We start from the raw sequence: 18247 nt of genomic DNA, 5'->3' as shown, positions 1-18247 counted from the left end.
CCTCAATGCTTAACATCATTTACTGAATACCTACCAATTGCCAAGCTTTTGGTGGTGGTTTAGTCACTAAGTCATGTCCGACTCTTGCGACCCCATGGACTGTAGCCTGCCAGGCTCCTCTGTCCATAGCATTTTCCAGGCAAGAACACTGGAGTAGATTGCCATTTCCTTCTCCAGGGGATCTTCCCAACCCAGGAATCAAACCCGGGTCTCCTGCATTGCAGGCAGATTCTTTACTGACTGAGCTATGAGGGAAGCCCAAAGCTTTTGGGAACCACTGAGAAATTAGAGATGATTAAGACACAATCCTAATTCTTCAGAAATTTTTGATGTAATAAATATTTCTTTGAGTATAGTGACAGACTGAACGTGGAATTTCTCTCCAGAAACTTAAGGTCACGGACAGTTTCTTGCAGTAGTAATTTTTTTCCTTTTCTGTCCTGATAAGCAGTAAAATAACTAATTATAGATTACTGATGTGTCATAGAACATGTATATTTTCCAACCAGCCTGTGCTCGAAGCAAGCCGTGACCTGGTTTTATGAGAAATCCCGAGGAGGTACAGACTAAACTTAATTAACCAAAGCAAATATTGCCACAGGTTGTAGCAAGGGTTAACCAGCTTGTCAACTGTTTTAGTTTAGTGACATCTAGCGGCAAAAGTGTCAAAAACAACCCTGCTATAAATTAAACCACATTACAGGGAAGCCATCTTATGAAAACAACTAGCAAAATATGAGAAAGAACTATGATATTTACCAGCATTAAAAAACATTTTAATGTCTCTTTGGCCTATTTAATTATTAGCCCCTCTCATTGGAATTTATCATTTTTTCCTTCTCTTGAAGCTATGCGTGGGTGCTCACTCAGCTGGACCTCATGGACTGCTGCCCGCTGGGCTCCCCTGTCCATGGATTTTTCCGGGCAAGAATACTAGATAGGGCGGGTTGCCCTTCCTCCTGCAGGGGGTCTTCCTGACCCAAAGACCAAGCCCGTGGCTCCTGCATCTCCGGCACGCAGGCAGGTTCTTTATCACTGAGCCGTCTGGAGAGCCCATTCTTGCAGCTGCTTAAATAGTAATTTTGACATAAAATTTATGGAAATAAATGATACTAATATTTTAATTATAAGTTAGAGAAAAGCCCTTAATTTAAAAGACTGAATGAAGAACAAAGAAATCCCCAATGGTTGTCTGTCTGTTCCAAAAATCTGGGAAACCAAAACTGCATTTTTATTTCTACACATTTGTCTATTGACAATTTCATATGTAAGTAAACATGTTTAGAAACTTTTGTTACCGATTTTTACCTGCCTATATAAGGTAAATAATTATCCAAACTCATTTTTTAAAATATCACTTTGCATTTCACTGAATTTCTATGAAACTGAATTTTGGTGGAGATAAAAACACTTAAACATTATTAAAAAATCTGTGACTTTTAACAGATTTTTCTACAAACAATGAATTACCAATGAATTTAAAATTTAATGCACAAGTATTAAATGTGAATCATTGTTTTAATAATTGATTTCATCCAAAAATAGTAAAAAACCTAGTAACATTTTCCAAAATACCTTTTTGATAACCACATCTCTTTAAAAAAAAAAAGATGTCTAAATCATTTAGTTGAATGATCTATTAGTTTTTGTGATTTCAAGGAGGACTCAAGGTCATAAACTTTGGCTCCTTGATTTCCAAAGTGTTGCTTATGAACCCATTTCAGAATCCCTAGCTCAACACACAGATGGTTGTCTTACATCTGAACCTACTGATTCAGACTCCCTTGAGTTTGGGGGCCCTAAAATCAGCAATTTTTAAAATGTTTTTCCAGGTGGCTACATTATGCATAATAAAGTTCTGGAAATAATCACTATCAAGACAACAAATATAAATTCTTCTAAGTTGTTCTGATTCTAGTCAAACTTTCCAGCCTCTTTCAGACGCAGTAAGTTGTTCCATCCTTAGGTTCTCTGATGGTTCCACCCATTAGGTTCACTTTATTTACACCACTTACCATGTGGGTCACAATTTATCTGTTAACAATATATTGGGTTGACCCAAAAGTGTGTACGTGATTTTCTGTAAGATGTAACGGAAAGACCCCTGCGAATTTTTCTGGCCAATCCAATAGTTTCCCTCTATTGGGACTGATATATATACACTATTAATACTTTGTATAAAATAGATAACTAATAGGAACCTACTGTATATCACAGGGAACTCTCCTCAATGCTCCCTGGAGACCTAAGTGGGAAGGAAATCCAAAAAAATGAGGATATATGTATATATACTTTGCCAACTAAGGTCTGTCTAGTCAAGGCTATAGTTTTTCCAGTAGTCATGTATGGATGTGAGAGTTGGACTGTGAAGAAGGCTGAGCGCCGAAGAATTGATGCTTTTGAACTGTGGTGTTGGAGAAGACTCTTGAGAGTCCCTTGGACTGTGAGGAGATCGAACCAGTCCATTCTGAAGGAGATCAGCCCTGGGATTTCTTTGGAAGGAATGATGCTAAAGCTGAAACTCCAGTACTTTGGCCACCTCATGCGAAGAGTTGACTCATTGGAAAAGACTCTGATGCTGGGAGGGATTGGGGGCAGGAGGAGAAGGGGACGACCCAGGATGAGATGGCTGGATGGCATCACTGACTCAATGGATGCGATTCTGAGTGAACTCCGGGAGTTGGTGATGGACAGGGAGGCCTGGTGTGCTGCGGTTCATGGGGTCGCAAAGAGTCGGACACGACTGAGCGACTGAACTGAACTGATAGCTGATTCACTTTGCTGTACAGTAGAAACAACATTGAAAAGCAACTATACTACAATAAAATATTTTTTAAAAGACAAGAACAACATATAAATGTATCTTTATAAAACTATATATATGTGTATATATATATATATGTAAATATATATCTGTGAGCTCTTCATGGGAAGGAGTTATGGTTTTTGTTTTTGTGTGTCTAGCCCAACAATATCTGATGAACAGCAAGAGCTTAATGAATTTGGTTAAATGAATAAGCAAACGTATAAAGTATACAGTTCTAAAAAAGAGCATGTGGCTTCCACTTGTGCTCAGAGTGAGGAACCTTATGTAGTACCAATTCCAAATATGATTAAATTAACATCAAAGTAATGTCTAATAATCAGTTAAAATTTAAGGGCTGGGAGAAATCGAATTTTTTCAAAATTCTGCAAATACCTTTTAAACTTTGACTTTCTTAAAAAACTATTTCAGTTTTAAATGCCCGAGTGTTTTAAAATAGAAGAATTTTTATATGTGATTTTTGGAAAAAAAGAAAAATTGAAAATGACTAACAAAATTTTATACTGTTCAGCCTTAGACTTTCTCTAGGCTGTCACTGAGCAGAAACTACTGACAAAACTAGAACCTTAAAAGGAAATATATACTGTACACCCATCTTCAGTGCCATATTCCAGGGTAAAAGGCTGACTCAGGCAGGAAAAGTTATTGCTTAGAAAGATAGACCCTTCATTGTTATTCAGTCGCTAAGTTGTGTCCGACTCTCTGCGCCCCCATGGACTGCAGCCTGCCAGTCCTCCCTGTCCTTCATTGTCTCCCGAAGCCAAAGGATATATCCTTGGGTTCTAGCTAAAGTAAAATAAACCATGTATATTTTGCTTCAAATCATAACATAACACATATGAAAAGTTTAAAGAAACAGAACAGAATGAATAGTCAGTACATAAACTATCTAATAATTATTCCAGTAAATTACTGTCATACGGCTTAAAATTAAAATCAGAATTTAATCCACATACATTTGGGTAACCTGCATACACTGGCTAAGAACAGAAAATTCAAGCAGTATGTCTGAGATGTAATTTTAGTCAAGAACTCTTTAGGCATCTTTTACTTCTCTTTAGTAAGTTAGCCAAAAAAGTTCATTCGGGAAAAATCTGAGTGAACCTACTGGCCAACCAATATTTACTTGAAAGATCTTAAACCATGAATCTCATCCTTGACCCTGTCTTCTCAAGGTGGCTACCTTCCATTCATTTCTGGAAGCACAGCTAAAGTGTTGCTTCCTCTGTGAATCCTACCCTAAATTCCCAGGTCAAATTAATGAGTCTCTCCTCCGTGCCTACCTAGTCTGTTGGGTCCTGGCCAGTATTACACATACTGTAACACTACGAGTTATTCACCTGTCGAAATAACCAGCAAAACGACATGCTCTCAAAGGGCAGCAGCTGTGTCTTACACTCTTAGTACCTCCGCTCTCTGGAGGACTACTAGAACCTGGACAGGAGTTTACCAGGATTTTCCAGAAATGAATGCCTAGTGTAGTAATCAAAAGCTGTGGGAAAGAGGGGCTTAAGTAAAATGAAGAAGTGGCAACTGACAGAAAAACACGGATTAAAAAGCATCTTTGGGAGGATTTCTGCTTCTGCCCATGAAGGATTACCTGCTATTATGCCTTCCATAGACAGTTAGAAAACCAGAGAAAATACGCAAAACACTTTTCAGATATTGTGTAACAGGTAGTGTGCTACTGTGAGCCCCGTGAGAAGGGAGACAAGTGAGCTCTATTATTTCCCCAGCTTCCTGCTGGAAGGCAGCTCCCTGCTGGAAGGCAGCTCCCAGGATGCAAACCAGGGAAGAAGAGCAGCCACAGTGAGTTGAAGAGGGACAGAGCTTGCCAGGATGAAGATGTCTAGCACTTACACAACAGAAGATGGGAGGGGAGGGTATTCCATGAGCACACTCTGGAAGAGTGCACAGGGCACCCCCTAACACTTGGCACTAACCTATGAATTTATGGGCTAAAATTTCACAAGGTCGGAGAAAGGCTCAGGACAGCAGTAAGCCAAACAATTTCTGAAACTCACATAGGGCTCAGAGTAGTTCATGTTCCCAGCAGCCAGAGTGGGAAGACGTCATAATACACAAGGCAGTGGGCAGCATGATCAGAAGGGTACTGCCTAATGAGGGAGGCTTAATAAACCAGGCTAGGCTGCTCTAGATGAGCCTTAACCAAACTCAAAAGCAAGCCTAGAAAGAACCAAACTGATGACAACTTATGCCAGAACCAAGTCCAACATCCTTTAAAGGAATCAAAATCCAGCATCTAAAGATAAGATTTACAATGTTTGGCATATGGTAAAAAAATTTCCAGGCATGAAAAAAGTAGGAAAATGGGAAAATGTGACATGGGAAAGCTCATTCGTTTAGGAAAAAAGAAAGATCCAGAAATGATAGACTGACAAGAGTTAAGAGTTAATATAAAAATATCTGATATGTTCAAAAAGAGACAAATGAACATAAGCACGATAAAGAAATGGAAGTTTTTTTTTTTTAATAGGGGGAAGTGAAATAAAAAGCTGAAAAACACAATTATCTGAAATTAAATACATTTCCCCTCATAGCTCAGTCGGTAAAGAATCTGCCTGCAATGCATGCGACCTGGGTTCGATTCCTGGGTTAGGAATATCCCCTGGAGAAGGAAATGGGAACCCACTCCAGTATTCTTGCCTGGAGAATCCCCTGGGCTGAAGAGCCTGGCAGGGTACAGTACATGGAGTCGCAACAGTCAGACACGACTTAGCGACTAAATCACCACCACCAAAAATACATTGGATGGGATTAAGGGCAGCATAGATACAAAAGAAAAAAAGACCACTGAACCTGGAAACATAGCAATAAAAGCTATCCAAAGCAGGACAGAAAGAAAAACAACTAAAAAACCAAAAATGAAAAAAAACAAAAACAAAAACAAAAATGGTGTATCAGTGACCTGTGAGAAAACACCAAAACTAGTCAAACACAGAAACTGGGAGAGGCAAGAACAGGAAAAATACTGAAGAAATAATGGCTAAAGTATTTGCTAAAAAGCTATAAACCTACAGATCAAAGACCATGTGGAGCCCATAAGTATGAACTCATCCTTTTCAATATATATCAGCTCAGTTCAGTCGCTCAGTTGTGTCTGACTCTTTGTGACCCCATGGACTGCAGCACGCCAGGCTTCCCTGTCCATCACCAACTCCTGGAGCTTGCTCAAACTCATGTCCATTGAGTTGGTGATGCCATCCAACCATCTCATCCTCTGACGTTCCCTTCTCCTCCTGCCTTCAATCTTTCCCAGCATCAGGGTCTTTTCATATGAGTTAGTTCTTTGCATCAGGTGGCGAAAGTATTGGGAGTTTCTGCTTCGGCATCAGTCCTTCCAATGAATATTCAGGGCTGATTTTATTTAGGATTGACTGATTTGATCTCTTTACAGACCAAGGGACTCTCAAGAGTCTTCTCCAACACCACAGTTCAAAAGCATCAATTCTTTGGCGCTCAGCTTTCTTTGTAGTCCAACTCTCACATCCATACATGACTACTGGAAAAACCACAGCCTTGACTAGACAGACCTTTGTTGGCAAAGTAATGTCTCTGCTTTTTAATATGCTATCTAGGTTGGTCATAGCTTTTCTTCCAAGGAGCAAGCGTCTTTTAATTTCATGGCTGCAGTCACCATCTGCAGTGATTTTGGAGCCCAAGAAAATAAACTCTGTCACTGTTTCCATTGTTTCCCTATTTATTTGCCATGAAGTGATGGGACCAGATGCCCTGATCTTAGTTTTTTGAATGTTGAGTTTTAAGCTAACTTTTTCACTCTCCTCTTTCAATATATATAAGTAAATATAAAAATAAATACTGATGTTAATGTGTGAGTTTGTATATATACACATGTGTATATTTCCTGCTTAAACACTGAGAAGGTATAGAAGTGGTTTCTAAACACCCCTCTCCACTGAAAGAACATCACTCCTAAAGAAATACTCAAAAAAAAAAAAAAAAAAAAAGAAATACTCAATTCTAGTGCTGGGGCCAGAGAAGAACAAAGTAACTCTGGAACATTATAATGTGCCAGAAATTAAAAATATGCTCAAAGAATAATGAGAGCATATGAAAAGAACACAGGAAGCTAAACTGACAGTATTTCAACTGGCCAAATTTGGAGCATTTTGAGATTGAAAATGAATAGTCATCCCTTGGTGTCCATGGAGGCACTAATTCCAGGACGCTGACAGTTACCAAGTCCCTGGATGCTCAAGTCGTTTATATAAACTGGTGTAATATTTGTATATAACCTACACAGTGCTCCCATATACTTTAAAACATCTCTAGATTACTTATAGTATCTAATACAATGCAAATACTATGGAAATTGATGCAAACGCTATGTAAGTAGTTGCTGGTACTCAGAAAAATTCAAGTTTTGTTTTTTGGAACTTTCTGGAATTTTTTTCCTATTTTCAGTCTGCCCTTGGGTGAATCTGTGGGTGCGGAACCCACAGATATGGAAGGCTGAATGTAATGACTTTAACAGATCATAACCCACTGAATAAAATAGGAATTCACTGTTCCACTTAAATAAATGAATAAATACTGGGGAGAAGGGAAGGGTCTTCCTTACAGTAAACTGCAAACCAATAAATGTAGAAGGAATGATAAAGTCAGAAAACCACTATTTGGAAACCATCACTGTATAATGAATTCAAGCAAGAAATATCAATGCATATTATAATTGGTGAAAGAAATGGTCTTGAAAAACAAAATTACACAGTCTCACAATATCTCCTCAAAAACAGTCATCATAAAAAAAAGGAAAAAACCTTATAACAATAATGAGCAAAACTAACATTCTTATATAAATAAAAACAGAAAGAATTTGCTTCCAGCTGACCTGCACTGTAAGAAATGCTACAAGAAGTTCTTCAAACTAAGAACAAATTTCATCAATGGAAGCTTCAGTCTATAGGAAGGGATCAAGAATTCATGAAATGATAAGCACATGAGTAAATATTCTATATATAGGTTTCCTTCTCTTAATTTCTTTAAAAGATATTATTTAAGGGTCTTTAATAAAAGACACAGACACACCTTCTTAGAGACTTCACGGAAAGAAACAAGAATGGATACAGGCACAGAGATTTACTGGAGTGAGGAACAAAGTGAGGCTGCTCTCACAAATCTTCTCTATGGTTTAAAGTGACCATTCTCCTGGTATGTCCCACTCTCCTGAATAAGACTCACACTTCGCTGGTTAGCGGCCATGTTTAAAAGGTTAACTGAAGCGCTATTACACATACAGTGTAACAGGTAATAAAGGAATGAATTATCAACCTTTCAAAGATAGTATCTGGGGGGGAAACTATACTGTTAGGATCAACCATGGGTCTGGAGATCACCATTAAGTCACTCAGAGAAGACTGTGGCTCTGATTAAGACTCACCCCTGGTTGCCTCCTTTGTCACTCCACTTTCCAATGTGGAGGGAGGTAAGGCCTGGCAGGTGGCAGAGGCAGGTCTTTGATGAATGCCAGGGCCAACCTCCTTTATTATTTTATTTGTCTGGCTAATAGGTGGGTGAGTGAGAAAGACATAAATAAACTGGTCATTTGAAGTCCAGCTCCCTCGTGTTCTTCTTATCAACTCTTTCCATCGATTCATGCTTCTCCCACCCACCGTCTTCCACTTAAACTTCAAGCACTATCTCCCTACATTACACATGATTTCAGAACCTTCACTGATGTTTTGCGAGATTTTGCTCCACCAAGGAAAGCCTCAGGCTCTTTTTAATCGTCAAAACCTCCTTCATGTATTGCTAAGTCGCTTCAGTCATGTCCGACTCTGTACAACCCCATAGACGGCAGCCCACCAGGCTCCCTCATCCCTGGGATTCTCCAGGCAAGAACACTGGAGTGGGTTGCCATTTCCTTCGCCAATGCATGAAAGTGAAAAGTGAAAGGGAAGTCACTCAGTCATGTCCGACTCTTAGCAACCCCATGGACTGCAGCCTACCAGGCTCCTCTGTCCATAGTATTTTCCAGGCAAGAGTACTGGAGTGGGGTGCCATTGCTTTCTCCACCTTCATGTATATCATCTTCTTAACAACCAAGCACAGAACTCCCAACAGATCTGCTTAGTACCACTGAAGCTTTTACACTAATATGTTGATAATAAGACTGTCCCCTTCCTAGGCAACAAGACAGTATTATGTTTGTATCCAAGGTCAGTTGCAAAAACATCATATGTGTACACACCATCATGTCCGCACTCCCATGCACATATATTTATCACCAGGAGTGAACAGTCTTATAACTTTGATATACAAAACATCAATATTGCATTTCCCTTGTATTTCATTTCTGCAGAATGACATAAAAAACAGTGAGATTCATTAAAAAATATGAGTGGTTGAACTTTAAGTAAGAAATCCTCTGAGAATCTAATTTGCATCAAATCTACACTTTGCTTTTGTGCTGTCACAGTCATTTGTTGCTACTTTCTAATTTTTTAATTTCTGCTTTTCTCTTAAGTGTGTTACATTTCAAAATAAGCTGCTACTTCAGAGACTTCTAGGAAAGAAAGGAAATTCTTTAGGCTTAAAAGAGGAACCTTGCTAATGTAATGTTACTTGGCATTTGTGTGGACCATAAATTATACCCTGGGATGTTTACCCAAAAGGGTTAAGAACAAAGAAAGAATCTGCTTGCTTATAAAAAAAAAACAAACACAAAAACGCACACATTACCTCAGTCAGAGAAATCGCCCCAAACTCGCCCAGGCACAGCCTCCGCAGATCACCCACCAGCATTAGCACTGTATCAGATGACATTATAGAACAATACTGAACTCTGTGCAGGGCTTGAATATATTGTTTTGAAAGAATACACTGTCATTAACTTGAATAAAGCTTTCTGAAATAAAACCTGCAGGCACAGCCCTCACTGTGTGGCCCTTTTACTACTTTGAGAAACAGCCTCATCCCGAAAGCAGCAGAGGAGGGAAAAAAGAGATTAGGAATAAAGGCAACCGTGATGAGTCACCCCGGCCCAGTCCTGTAGGCAGATGCGGGGCTTTATACCAGGCAGAACATTATCAAAGCAGAAGGCTCAGGACTTCCTTCCCTGGTGGTCCAGCGTTTAAGAAACCACCTTCCAATGCAAAGGACGTGGGTTCCATCCCTGGTCGGGGGAACTAGGATCCCACATGCCATGGGCCAACTAAGCCTACACACCACAACTAAGACTCGACACAGCCAAAAATAATAAGTAAATAATTTTTTTTTAAAAAAGGCAGGAGGCTCTGTAAGGAACAAGGCACCTGAAAATCCAAACCAGCTGACATCCATCACCCTATTTCCCTTTACAGCCTCGTGATTTTTACCATGGGTTTCCCTAGAATTGGAAACTGAGTTGTCTTTTTTTTTAAAAAAAGTATAACGAACTTCTAATACTATATTTGTTTCAGGTGTACAATGGTAATTTGATATTTATATACCTTACAAAAAGATGACCATGATAAATCTAGGTACCATCTATCAACACAGAGAGTTATTACAGTATTACCAATTATATTCCTGTTGCTGTGCTTTACACCCTGGGACTTGTCTATTTTATAACTGCAAGCCTGTACCTCCCCTCCCCTCTGGCAACCACCAATGCATTCTCTGCATCTATGAGTCTGAAACTGAGTCTTATTCCACGTACAAAATAGTTAAAACTGGATATCCAGACGCCAACTTGAGATGGCAGTTCTCTAGGCCGTGAACTGAAGCTCTCTAAATGCCAATGTTTAATCTAGAAAGCGGAAAGAACAAAGGACATCCCTGGCGGTCAGGTGGTTAGGATGCTGCCCCCCCCAGTGCAGGGGTCCAGGGTTCAGTTTCTGATCAGGGAACTAGACGCCACATACCGCCGAGGAAAATTCTGCATGCTGCAACTAAGACCCACTGCAGCAAAAGAAAGGAAGGAGGGAAAGAAAGAAAAGAAGTGAAGGAGGGAAAGGGGGAAGCGAGGAAAGCAAGAAGGGAGGAAGTGGGGAAAGGAAAAAAGGACACACATAGTATGGGAGGTGAGGATTAGCTACAACTGCTGTTAATATCATGACTATACTTACTATTTCCACCCAACTGTCTCCCTGGCCTACCTTTTCTAATCACTGTCCGAGACGTTTCTTCTTCACGAGTGAAGCATGAGCAGTAACTTAAATATTCACTGGCTTTTTTTGTTTCCCGACAGCCTGGCCACTGCCTCTTGTTGCCATTTCTGTTTTCACATCGCTCTCAGCACTCTCATAAAGTGATTTTTCTACCTTCAGTGACCAACTCTCAAGATTCCTCTTAACTACAAGCTACTTTTTGCGAGCTTTCCTCGCGAAAAAAGCCAGGTAGCAAAGAAAGCTACCAACACAGCCAGTTGGTAGCCAGGTCCCAGTTAAAATCCAGGTTATGGAAGTCTTGCAAACTGTTGGTGAGAACATAATTTGGTACAGCCACTGTGGGAAAACAGTATGGAGGTTCCTTAAAAAACTAAAAATAGTACTACCATACGATCCAGCAATCCCACTCCTGGGCATATATCCAGAAAAAACAAACACTAAATTGAAAAGATACATGCACCCCAATGCTCACAGCAGCATGATTTATAAGTAACAAGATAGATATGGAAACAACCAAGTGCTCATCAACAGATTACCAGATTAAGTTGTGGTAATATATATACAATGGAATATTAGCCTTAGAAAAGAATGAAATACTGCCATTTGCAGCAATGTAGATGGACCTGGAGAATATTCTGCTTCATGACCGAAGTCAGAGAGATAAAAGACAAATACTATATATCACATCACGTATATGCAGAATCTAAAAAATAATAAAAATGAAGTATATGCAAAACAGAAGTAGACTTACAGATGTAGAAAAAAAAACAACTTGTAGTTACTAAAGAGGAGAAGAAGTGGGGAGGGACAAATTAGAGGTATGAAATTAACACATGCAAACTATTATACATAAAATAGATAAGCCACATGGATATACTGTATAGCACAGGAAATTATGCCCATTATATTGAAACAACCTATAATGGAACATAGTCTACAAAATACTGAATCATTATGCTGTACACCTGAAACTAACAGACTACTGCAAATCAACTACACTTGGAACAAAAATAATAAAATCCAGGGAGCAATGCAACCACATCCAGCTGTGCCGCATTAACTGCAGTGCACTAACTATTCACTCCCAGAGTTCCCAGGGACGATCTTAAATCTGAGATTAGCTTGCCTTAACACCAAACCTTCTCGTAGATGCTTCCCATACTAGTCAACTTATCATAAAGTATGAGTTAGTTCAAATGCTCAAAGAAGAAACAGTAATTCCAGAAAAATATTACATATATCTCAAAGTTCTGGGTTTTTTTGTTTTTTTCTTTTAGTTTTTTGTTTGCTTTCAGAATTTCCCTAAAGAGTTGACTCACTGGAAAAGACCCTAATCAGGGGAAGGATTAGGGGCAGGAGGAGAAGGGAACAACAGAGGATGAGGTGGCTGGATGGCATCACAGACTCGATGGACATGGGTTTGGGTAGACTCTGGGAGTTGGTGATGGACAGGGAGGCCTGGCGTGCTGCGATTCACAGGGTCGCAAAGAGCTGGACACGACTGAGCGACTGAACTGAACTGAAAGCGGGACGGGGGCTTCCCTGGTGGCTCAGAGAGTAAAAGAATCTGCCTGCAACGCAGGAGACCCAGGTTCAATCCCTGGGTTTGGAAGATCCCCCTGGAGAAGGGAATGGCTCCGCACTTCAGTATTCTTGCCTGGAGAATCCCATTGACAGAGGAGCCTGGTGGGCTACAGTGCAATGAGTCACAAAGAGTCAGACGCAACTGCGGGACTAACACTTTCACTTCTTAAAGTGGGGACAAAAATAGATTACACAGGCCTCAGCCGGTTCTATAAATGTAAGACGTTTTCTATATTATACTATACCAGTTTAAGTAAACCAGGGTAGGTCAACTACATCATTTACAGTTCCTCATTTTTTGTGAGGAGAGGAAGACGGAAAGACTTTGGGAGGAGAAAGGGCACAGTTAACAGGAAGCAGAGGCGTGATCAGGGTGACTATGAACAGCACTACTTGCAACTCCAGAAGCAATCAAGGACAGAACACAAGTGTCCTCCTCTAAGTTTCTAAAGATAAAGGTGTATCTTTTAAATCTGATTTAAAAGGATATATGAAGATGGAAAATTCATTAATGCTGGCTTCTTTGGAGAATCACATATTCCTTAAAACAACAGAAACTAATGAGAAGGTGGGTAACAGGATACAACGTTCTGTGTAAGAACCAGACGAGTTTACTGAAGTCTACCACTGAGGCCTGCGGGGAAAGACTGAAAGCTTGTATTTCCTCATCTGTAAAGCAGATGAAGCACTGGGAAGAATGAGATGGTACATGGACCATTTGTAAAGCACCATTTGGGTTTATTTTTGTTTTTTAAGAACAGCGTGGAATAGTGTAACTAGTAGATTTGACTATAGTGATACAGGTTGAAGTTCAGCCTCTATCTGCTAGTTGTCTGATTAGGCACAAATCATTGAAACATATGTAATGATGTAAGAACTAAAGAGTTAATATCTGTTGTGTAGGGGAAGGAAACTTTTAATATAAATAGTTCTATAAATGTAAGATGTTTTCTATTATACTGGACCAGGTTAAGTAAATCAAGGAAGGTCAACTAAATCAGTTGTAGTTCCTCATTTTTTGTGAGGAGAGGAAAACAGAAAGAGTAATTCTTACAGCAGAATCTCATTCAGTTAAGAGAAAAATCATTGGTCTTTGGGACACCCACATAATACTTTGTAAGTGTGCTAGCTGCTCAGTCGTGTCTGAGTCTTTGTGACCCATGGACTCTAGCCAACCAGGCTCCTCTGTTCATGGAATTCTCCAGGCAAGAATTCTGGAGTGGGTTGCCATGCCCTTCCCCAAGGGGTCTTCCCATTCTTTCCCAGGTTTCCCACATTGCAAGCAGATTCTTTACGATCTGAGCCACCAGGGAAGCCCAGAGAGACCTATAGATATCAATTAAGTATAATTGTTCTGTTGTGTCAGTTAGGATCTCTGTTATTTTACTGACTTTCTGTCTGGAAGGTCTGTCCCCTGATGTCAGTGGGGGACTTACTATATTCAATATCCTGTAATAACCTATAATAGAAAAGAATCTGAAAAAGAATATATCACACACAAACACATAACTGAATCACTTTGCAGTATACCTGAAATTAACACAATCTGGTAAATCAACTATACGTCAATAAATTTTCTTTAATGCAAACCCTTACCTTTCAAAAGTGGCTGGAAGGTTGGAATCTCTTGCAACTTGATGACATCAGGATCGTTGCTGACATTCCTTGAGGCCTGGGAGCCTTGAGCTACAACCACAATATCGTCCATCTTGGCTCTATGCTTAGCTGGAGAAGGAGTCACTGAAAATAAAGTTACATCGCTCAGGAGTTGCATGTTATTTAGCCACCTCTGTCTCAACAAGACATTAAAAAGGACATTCTTACACATAAAAAAGTGCTAACCGTACTTACCCTATGGTGGGGGCTTGAGTAGGGGAGATGAATTACAGAGGACCTCTGTTTTCTATGGTGTTAAAAAATCCTCAAACTTTACAGGAACATATGCCATCCATTGGAGAAGGAAATGGCAACCCACTCCAGTATTCCTGCCTGGAGAATTCTATGGACCAAAGAGCCTAGTGGGCTACGGTCCATGGGGTAGCAAAGAGTCAGACACGAATAAGCAACACACATGTGCCATCTATAAAAGTGCTTCTGTAACTAGAAGTTTATTCAACACACAAAATAAGCAGATTGTTTTTAATTTTTGTTTCTTTGATCCTCCTGATGTTTGTCCCTATTTCCCAGTGAGAAAACAAGGGTACAAGATTTAGCTGTGACTTACTCAAGGTCAACAGTGCTAGAGACAGAGTTACGAAGAAAATGGGAGGTAAATGGATTATTGGTATACATGGCCCATCCCTGCCATGCTGGGATTGCAAAGCGGTAGCCACCCTACCACAGTAAGCTTGGTATGTTGAATAGATCCTAGTTATAGCAAAAAAAAAAAAAAAAACACCCTAATTCTCAACCCTAGATGACCACACCAGCCCCGTTGCCCCTTAAAGTCACAGGGCAGAAAACCAGTGGGACAACTGTAGGCTGAGCCAAAATTAAGAAATTTGAAGGACTGCTAAAGAGGCAGATCAATTTCAGGTTTCTAGGCAAATGTAAGCCATTTAGAAGGAAGTGATTTAAGGACGCCCCAGACCAAGACATCCTGCATTCCCAAACATCTGGTTGGGGCAAGAATGAATCTTTATTGTTTTACACTCTAGAAGGTAGTATTTGCAGGCTTACCATAATCATGTCTCAAAGGTTGATCCAAACATGCCATAGAACCATCCTGCCTCCTGCAGGCTAAAGTCTCTGGAGGCTTGGTCTTCACTCAGAATCTCAGCTGCTTTCACTGCTCTTCAAGAAATCTCTTAGCCTCTTTTGGTAATTTACCTAATGTTTTTACAAACCTCAAGCCAAAAATCTTTCCTGGGACAAAGTGATTCCTCCATCCCCAGACTCCAGAGGATAACAGACTTCACTAGATTCTAGGTAGCCTCTACTGCTGCTGCTGTTAAGTCACTTCAGTCATGTCCGACTCTGTGTGACCCCACAGACGGCAGCCCACCAGGCTCCTCCGTCCATGAGATTTTCCAGGCAAGAGTATTGGAGTGGGGTGCCATTGCCTTCTCCGAGGTAGCCTCTACTACTTGTCTGTAAAATGGGGCTACTGAGAGGATTTAACATGAACACATGTGACGCGCTTAGCCTATACGATTTGGCAGTATTGGTTAGTATTGGTTAGTATGCTCTGGTACTGGTCAGAACCCATGCTGTTGGTTAGAAGGCGAACAAGCCTATTAAAAAGATGACAGGCTTCTTGCAAAACATGATTCTGGCCTGACACAGAAGCAAGAAAGTAAAGGATAACAATTATTACCATATTTGTTATAAGATACTGCATTCTGGATCTTCCAAAGAAATAAAAATGTAGCCATAGATACTGTTCACAGTTAAAAGCTATCTCAATCTAGCCCCCAGAATGGTCTGAACTAGCCTTGAAGGTCACATTTCAGTGTGGAATACCTCTAGCTCTGTTAACTTCTACCTTTCTGGATTACACGTCCTACCAAAGTCAGAGCAGTCCTATTTATGACCAGAACTCTTTTTAGGCCCCAGTTATAAGCCAGTTTGGATTAACCACTCCAGAGCTTATTATCCAGGGCAGCCCCAGTGGTCCTAGGGTTTAGTGTGTAGCAAATAAAAAAATAAAGGCAAAAACGATCCTCAATTAAGCATCAGCTGTTTGAGCGCTCACTACATTACAGGAACAAAATTCGTCCCATTTCTACATTAAACTCGAAGAGAAATCTAAAAAATACGGATGCGGAAAGAGCAGGGCAAAACATCAGAACTTGCCCTCATGGCCAACGTCTATATGAGAAAGGGAGCCGAGACACCTTCCGATGGGAAGATGCAGTTTCTGGACATGTTCGCACGCAAGGGTTCAAAGCGATTGTACACCTGTCACACGCCCCTTCTCAAAAGGAATTTCTAGGACCCACTTTTAAAGACGAATCTGTTCTTTGAGGTTCTATGACCCATCCACTGTGCGACCCCAATCTCACCCTGACAGTCATGAATACTAAAGCCAAATATTAATTAGATCGTCTTTGAAGGAGTAAGCTGCAGCTGAGACGAACAGCTGTTTTGAAAATCAAAAATGGGCTTGGGCGCCCACGCTGGTTTAGCTTGCAATCACAGCACTGGTTTCCATCGGGGGAATTAAGGCTAGGACAGATGATGGCTTTTTTTTTTTTTTTTTTTTTCAGGCAGCCCGCCCGGCATGCAGGCAGGGCTGGCTGGAGAAGGGTGGAAGTAGTTAGGACACCGACCTGAGGAGTTCAGATCGTTGGGTCGGCTCTCGGCCTCGGAGCTCTGCTCACTGCCCATGATGCCGGCAGCGGTGGCAGCAGAGGAACGACGGAACGGGCGGCGACCGCTCAGGCGGAGGGGCGACAGAGCAGGGACCGGGGGACCGAGATGCACAGACTACACCGGCTGCGATGTGGGGATGGCGCGCCCAGCCCACGCGGGGGCGCGGACGGTGAGGGAAGAAGAGGCCCTATTTGGGGAAAGGCTTGCAGGGAAGCACCGCGGCGATGCACGCCGCTCGCCCGCCCGCCTTCTTTGGGGAAACCAAAGGCAAGGAGGCGGGTGAACGCCGGGAACCAGCCACGCCTGCGACCCGCGGGCGGCGCCGCAATCACTCACTCGCTCCAGGGGCCACAGGTTCGTTCCTTCCGCGACGCGGATTGGCAGCGACGGCTGCGCTCGGCGGTCAGTTCCGGGTTAGAGTGCCCCGCCCCCTGCCCGAGGGAGGGCAGGGAAACTCAAGCTACCTAGTACAGCGGGCGCAGCCTTAAAGGGCCAGATCGCCTCAAATGCAGAGCCGCTCCTAAGACTGAGTTGGTTCCTATGGTAATGATGCGAGTCACCTTTAAGCATCATCTACACGCTAGGAAAGTTACCTCTATAGTTAGAAATCTACTAATAGGTTTTTGAGGGGGTTGTTTTTACCTGTGTTTGCGGTTTTTTTTTTTTTTTTTAACGTATTGCCCTTTTTCATTTTTTAAAATGACATTTGTTTATATTTATTTTTGGTTGTGCTGGGTCTTCCTTGCTTCAGGAGGGCTTTCTCTAGTTGTGTGGTACAGCGGCTACTCTTTACTAAGGTGCCTGCTGGGCTTCTCACTGAGATGACTTCTCTTGTTGCACAGCTTGGGCTCTAGATCACTGGTTCAGTAGTTGTGGTGTTGTCCTACATGTAGGATCTTCCCAGACCAGGGATTGAACCCCTGTCCCCTTGCATTGATTGGCAGATTCTTTACCACTAAGCCACTGTGCTATGCTTAGTCACTCAGTCCTGACCGACTCTTTGCGACCCCATGGACTGAACAACACCAGGCTCCTCTGTCCATGGGGATTCTCCAGGCAAGAATACTGGAATGGGTTGCCATGCCTTCCTCCAGGGCATCTTCCCAACCCATTGATCCAGCCTAGGTCTCCTGCATTGCAGGCGGATTGTTTACCATCGCAGCCACTAGGGAAGCCCTTTTGATATTTTTAAAAATTGATATATAATTGACATACAACATTATATTAGTTTCAGATGTATGACTCGATCTTTGCATACATATGCTGCAAAATTTTAAATCCTCTTTTACAGATGGAAAAAGAGAGGTGCTGGATAGACTTAGGTTTGGAATCCACAATATCAAAGCACAAAGTTCCTATTTTAGTTCCCAAAGCTGGGAGTTTGGCAGTGGCA

The 18247-nt window shown here is 41.3% G+C and overlaps 1 protein-coding gene across 2 annotated transcripts in view; it reads right to left on the bottom strand.

Annotated features, from left to right (window-relative positions):
- Positions 1 to 17275, bottom strand: part of BORCS5 (BLOC-1 related complex subunit 5) — a 98076-nt gene extending 80801 nt beyond the window's left edge. The window contains exons 1-2 of one of the 2 annotated variants that reach the window (XM_040235202.1): positions 17191 to 17275; positions 14137 to 14280 (exon numbers count right to left, since the gene is read on the bottom strand). In XM_040235202.1, the coding sequence (XP_040091136.1) occupies positions 14137 to 14280; position 17191 (145 nt within the window). In that variant the 5' untranslated portion in view covers positions 17192 to 17275. Of the gene's footprint in view, positions 1 to 14136; positions 14281 to 16811 lie in introns of both variants that reach the window. The other variant, XM_040235201.1, reaches the window with a different exon arrangement.
- Positions 17276 to 18247: the final 972 nt, after the last annotated feature.

This window comes from Oryx dammah, unplaced genomic scaffold (genome assembly GCF_014754425.2).
Source record: "Oryx dammah isolate SB20612 unplaced genomic scaffold, SCBI_Odam_1.1 HiC_scaffold_29, whole genome shotgun sequence".
In the NCBI taxonomy this organism is placed as follows: domain Eukaryota; kingdom Metazoa; phylum Chordata; class Mammalia; order Artiodactyla; family Bovidae; genus Oryx; species Oryx dammah.
Note: the sequence above shows the minus strand (reverse complement) of the source record. Positions and strands in the feature narration are given on the sequence as shown.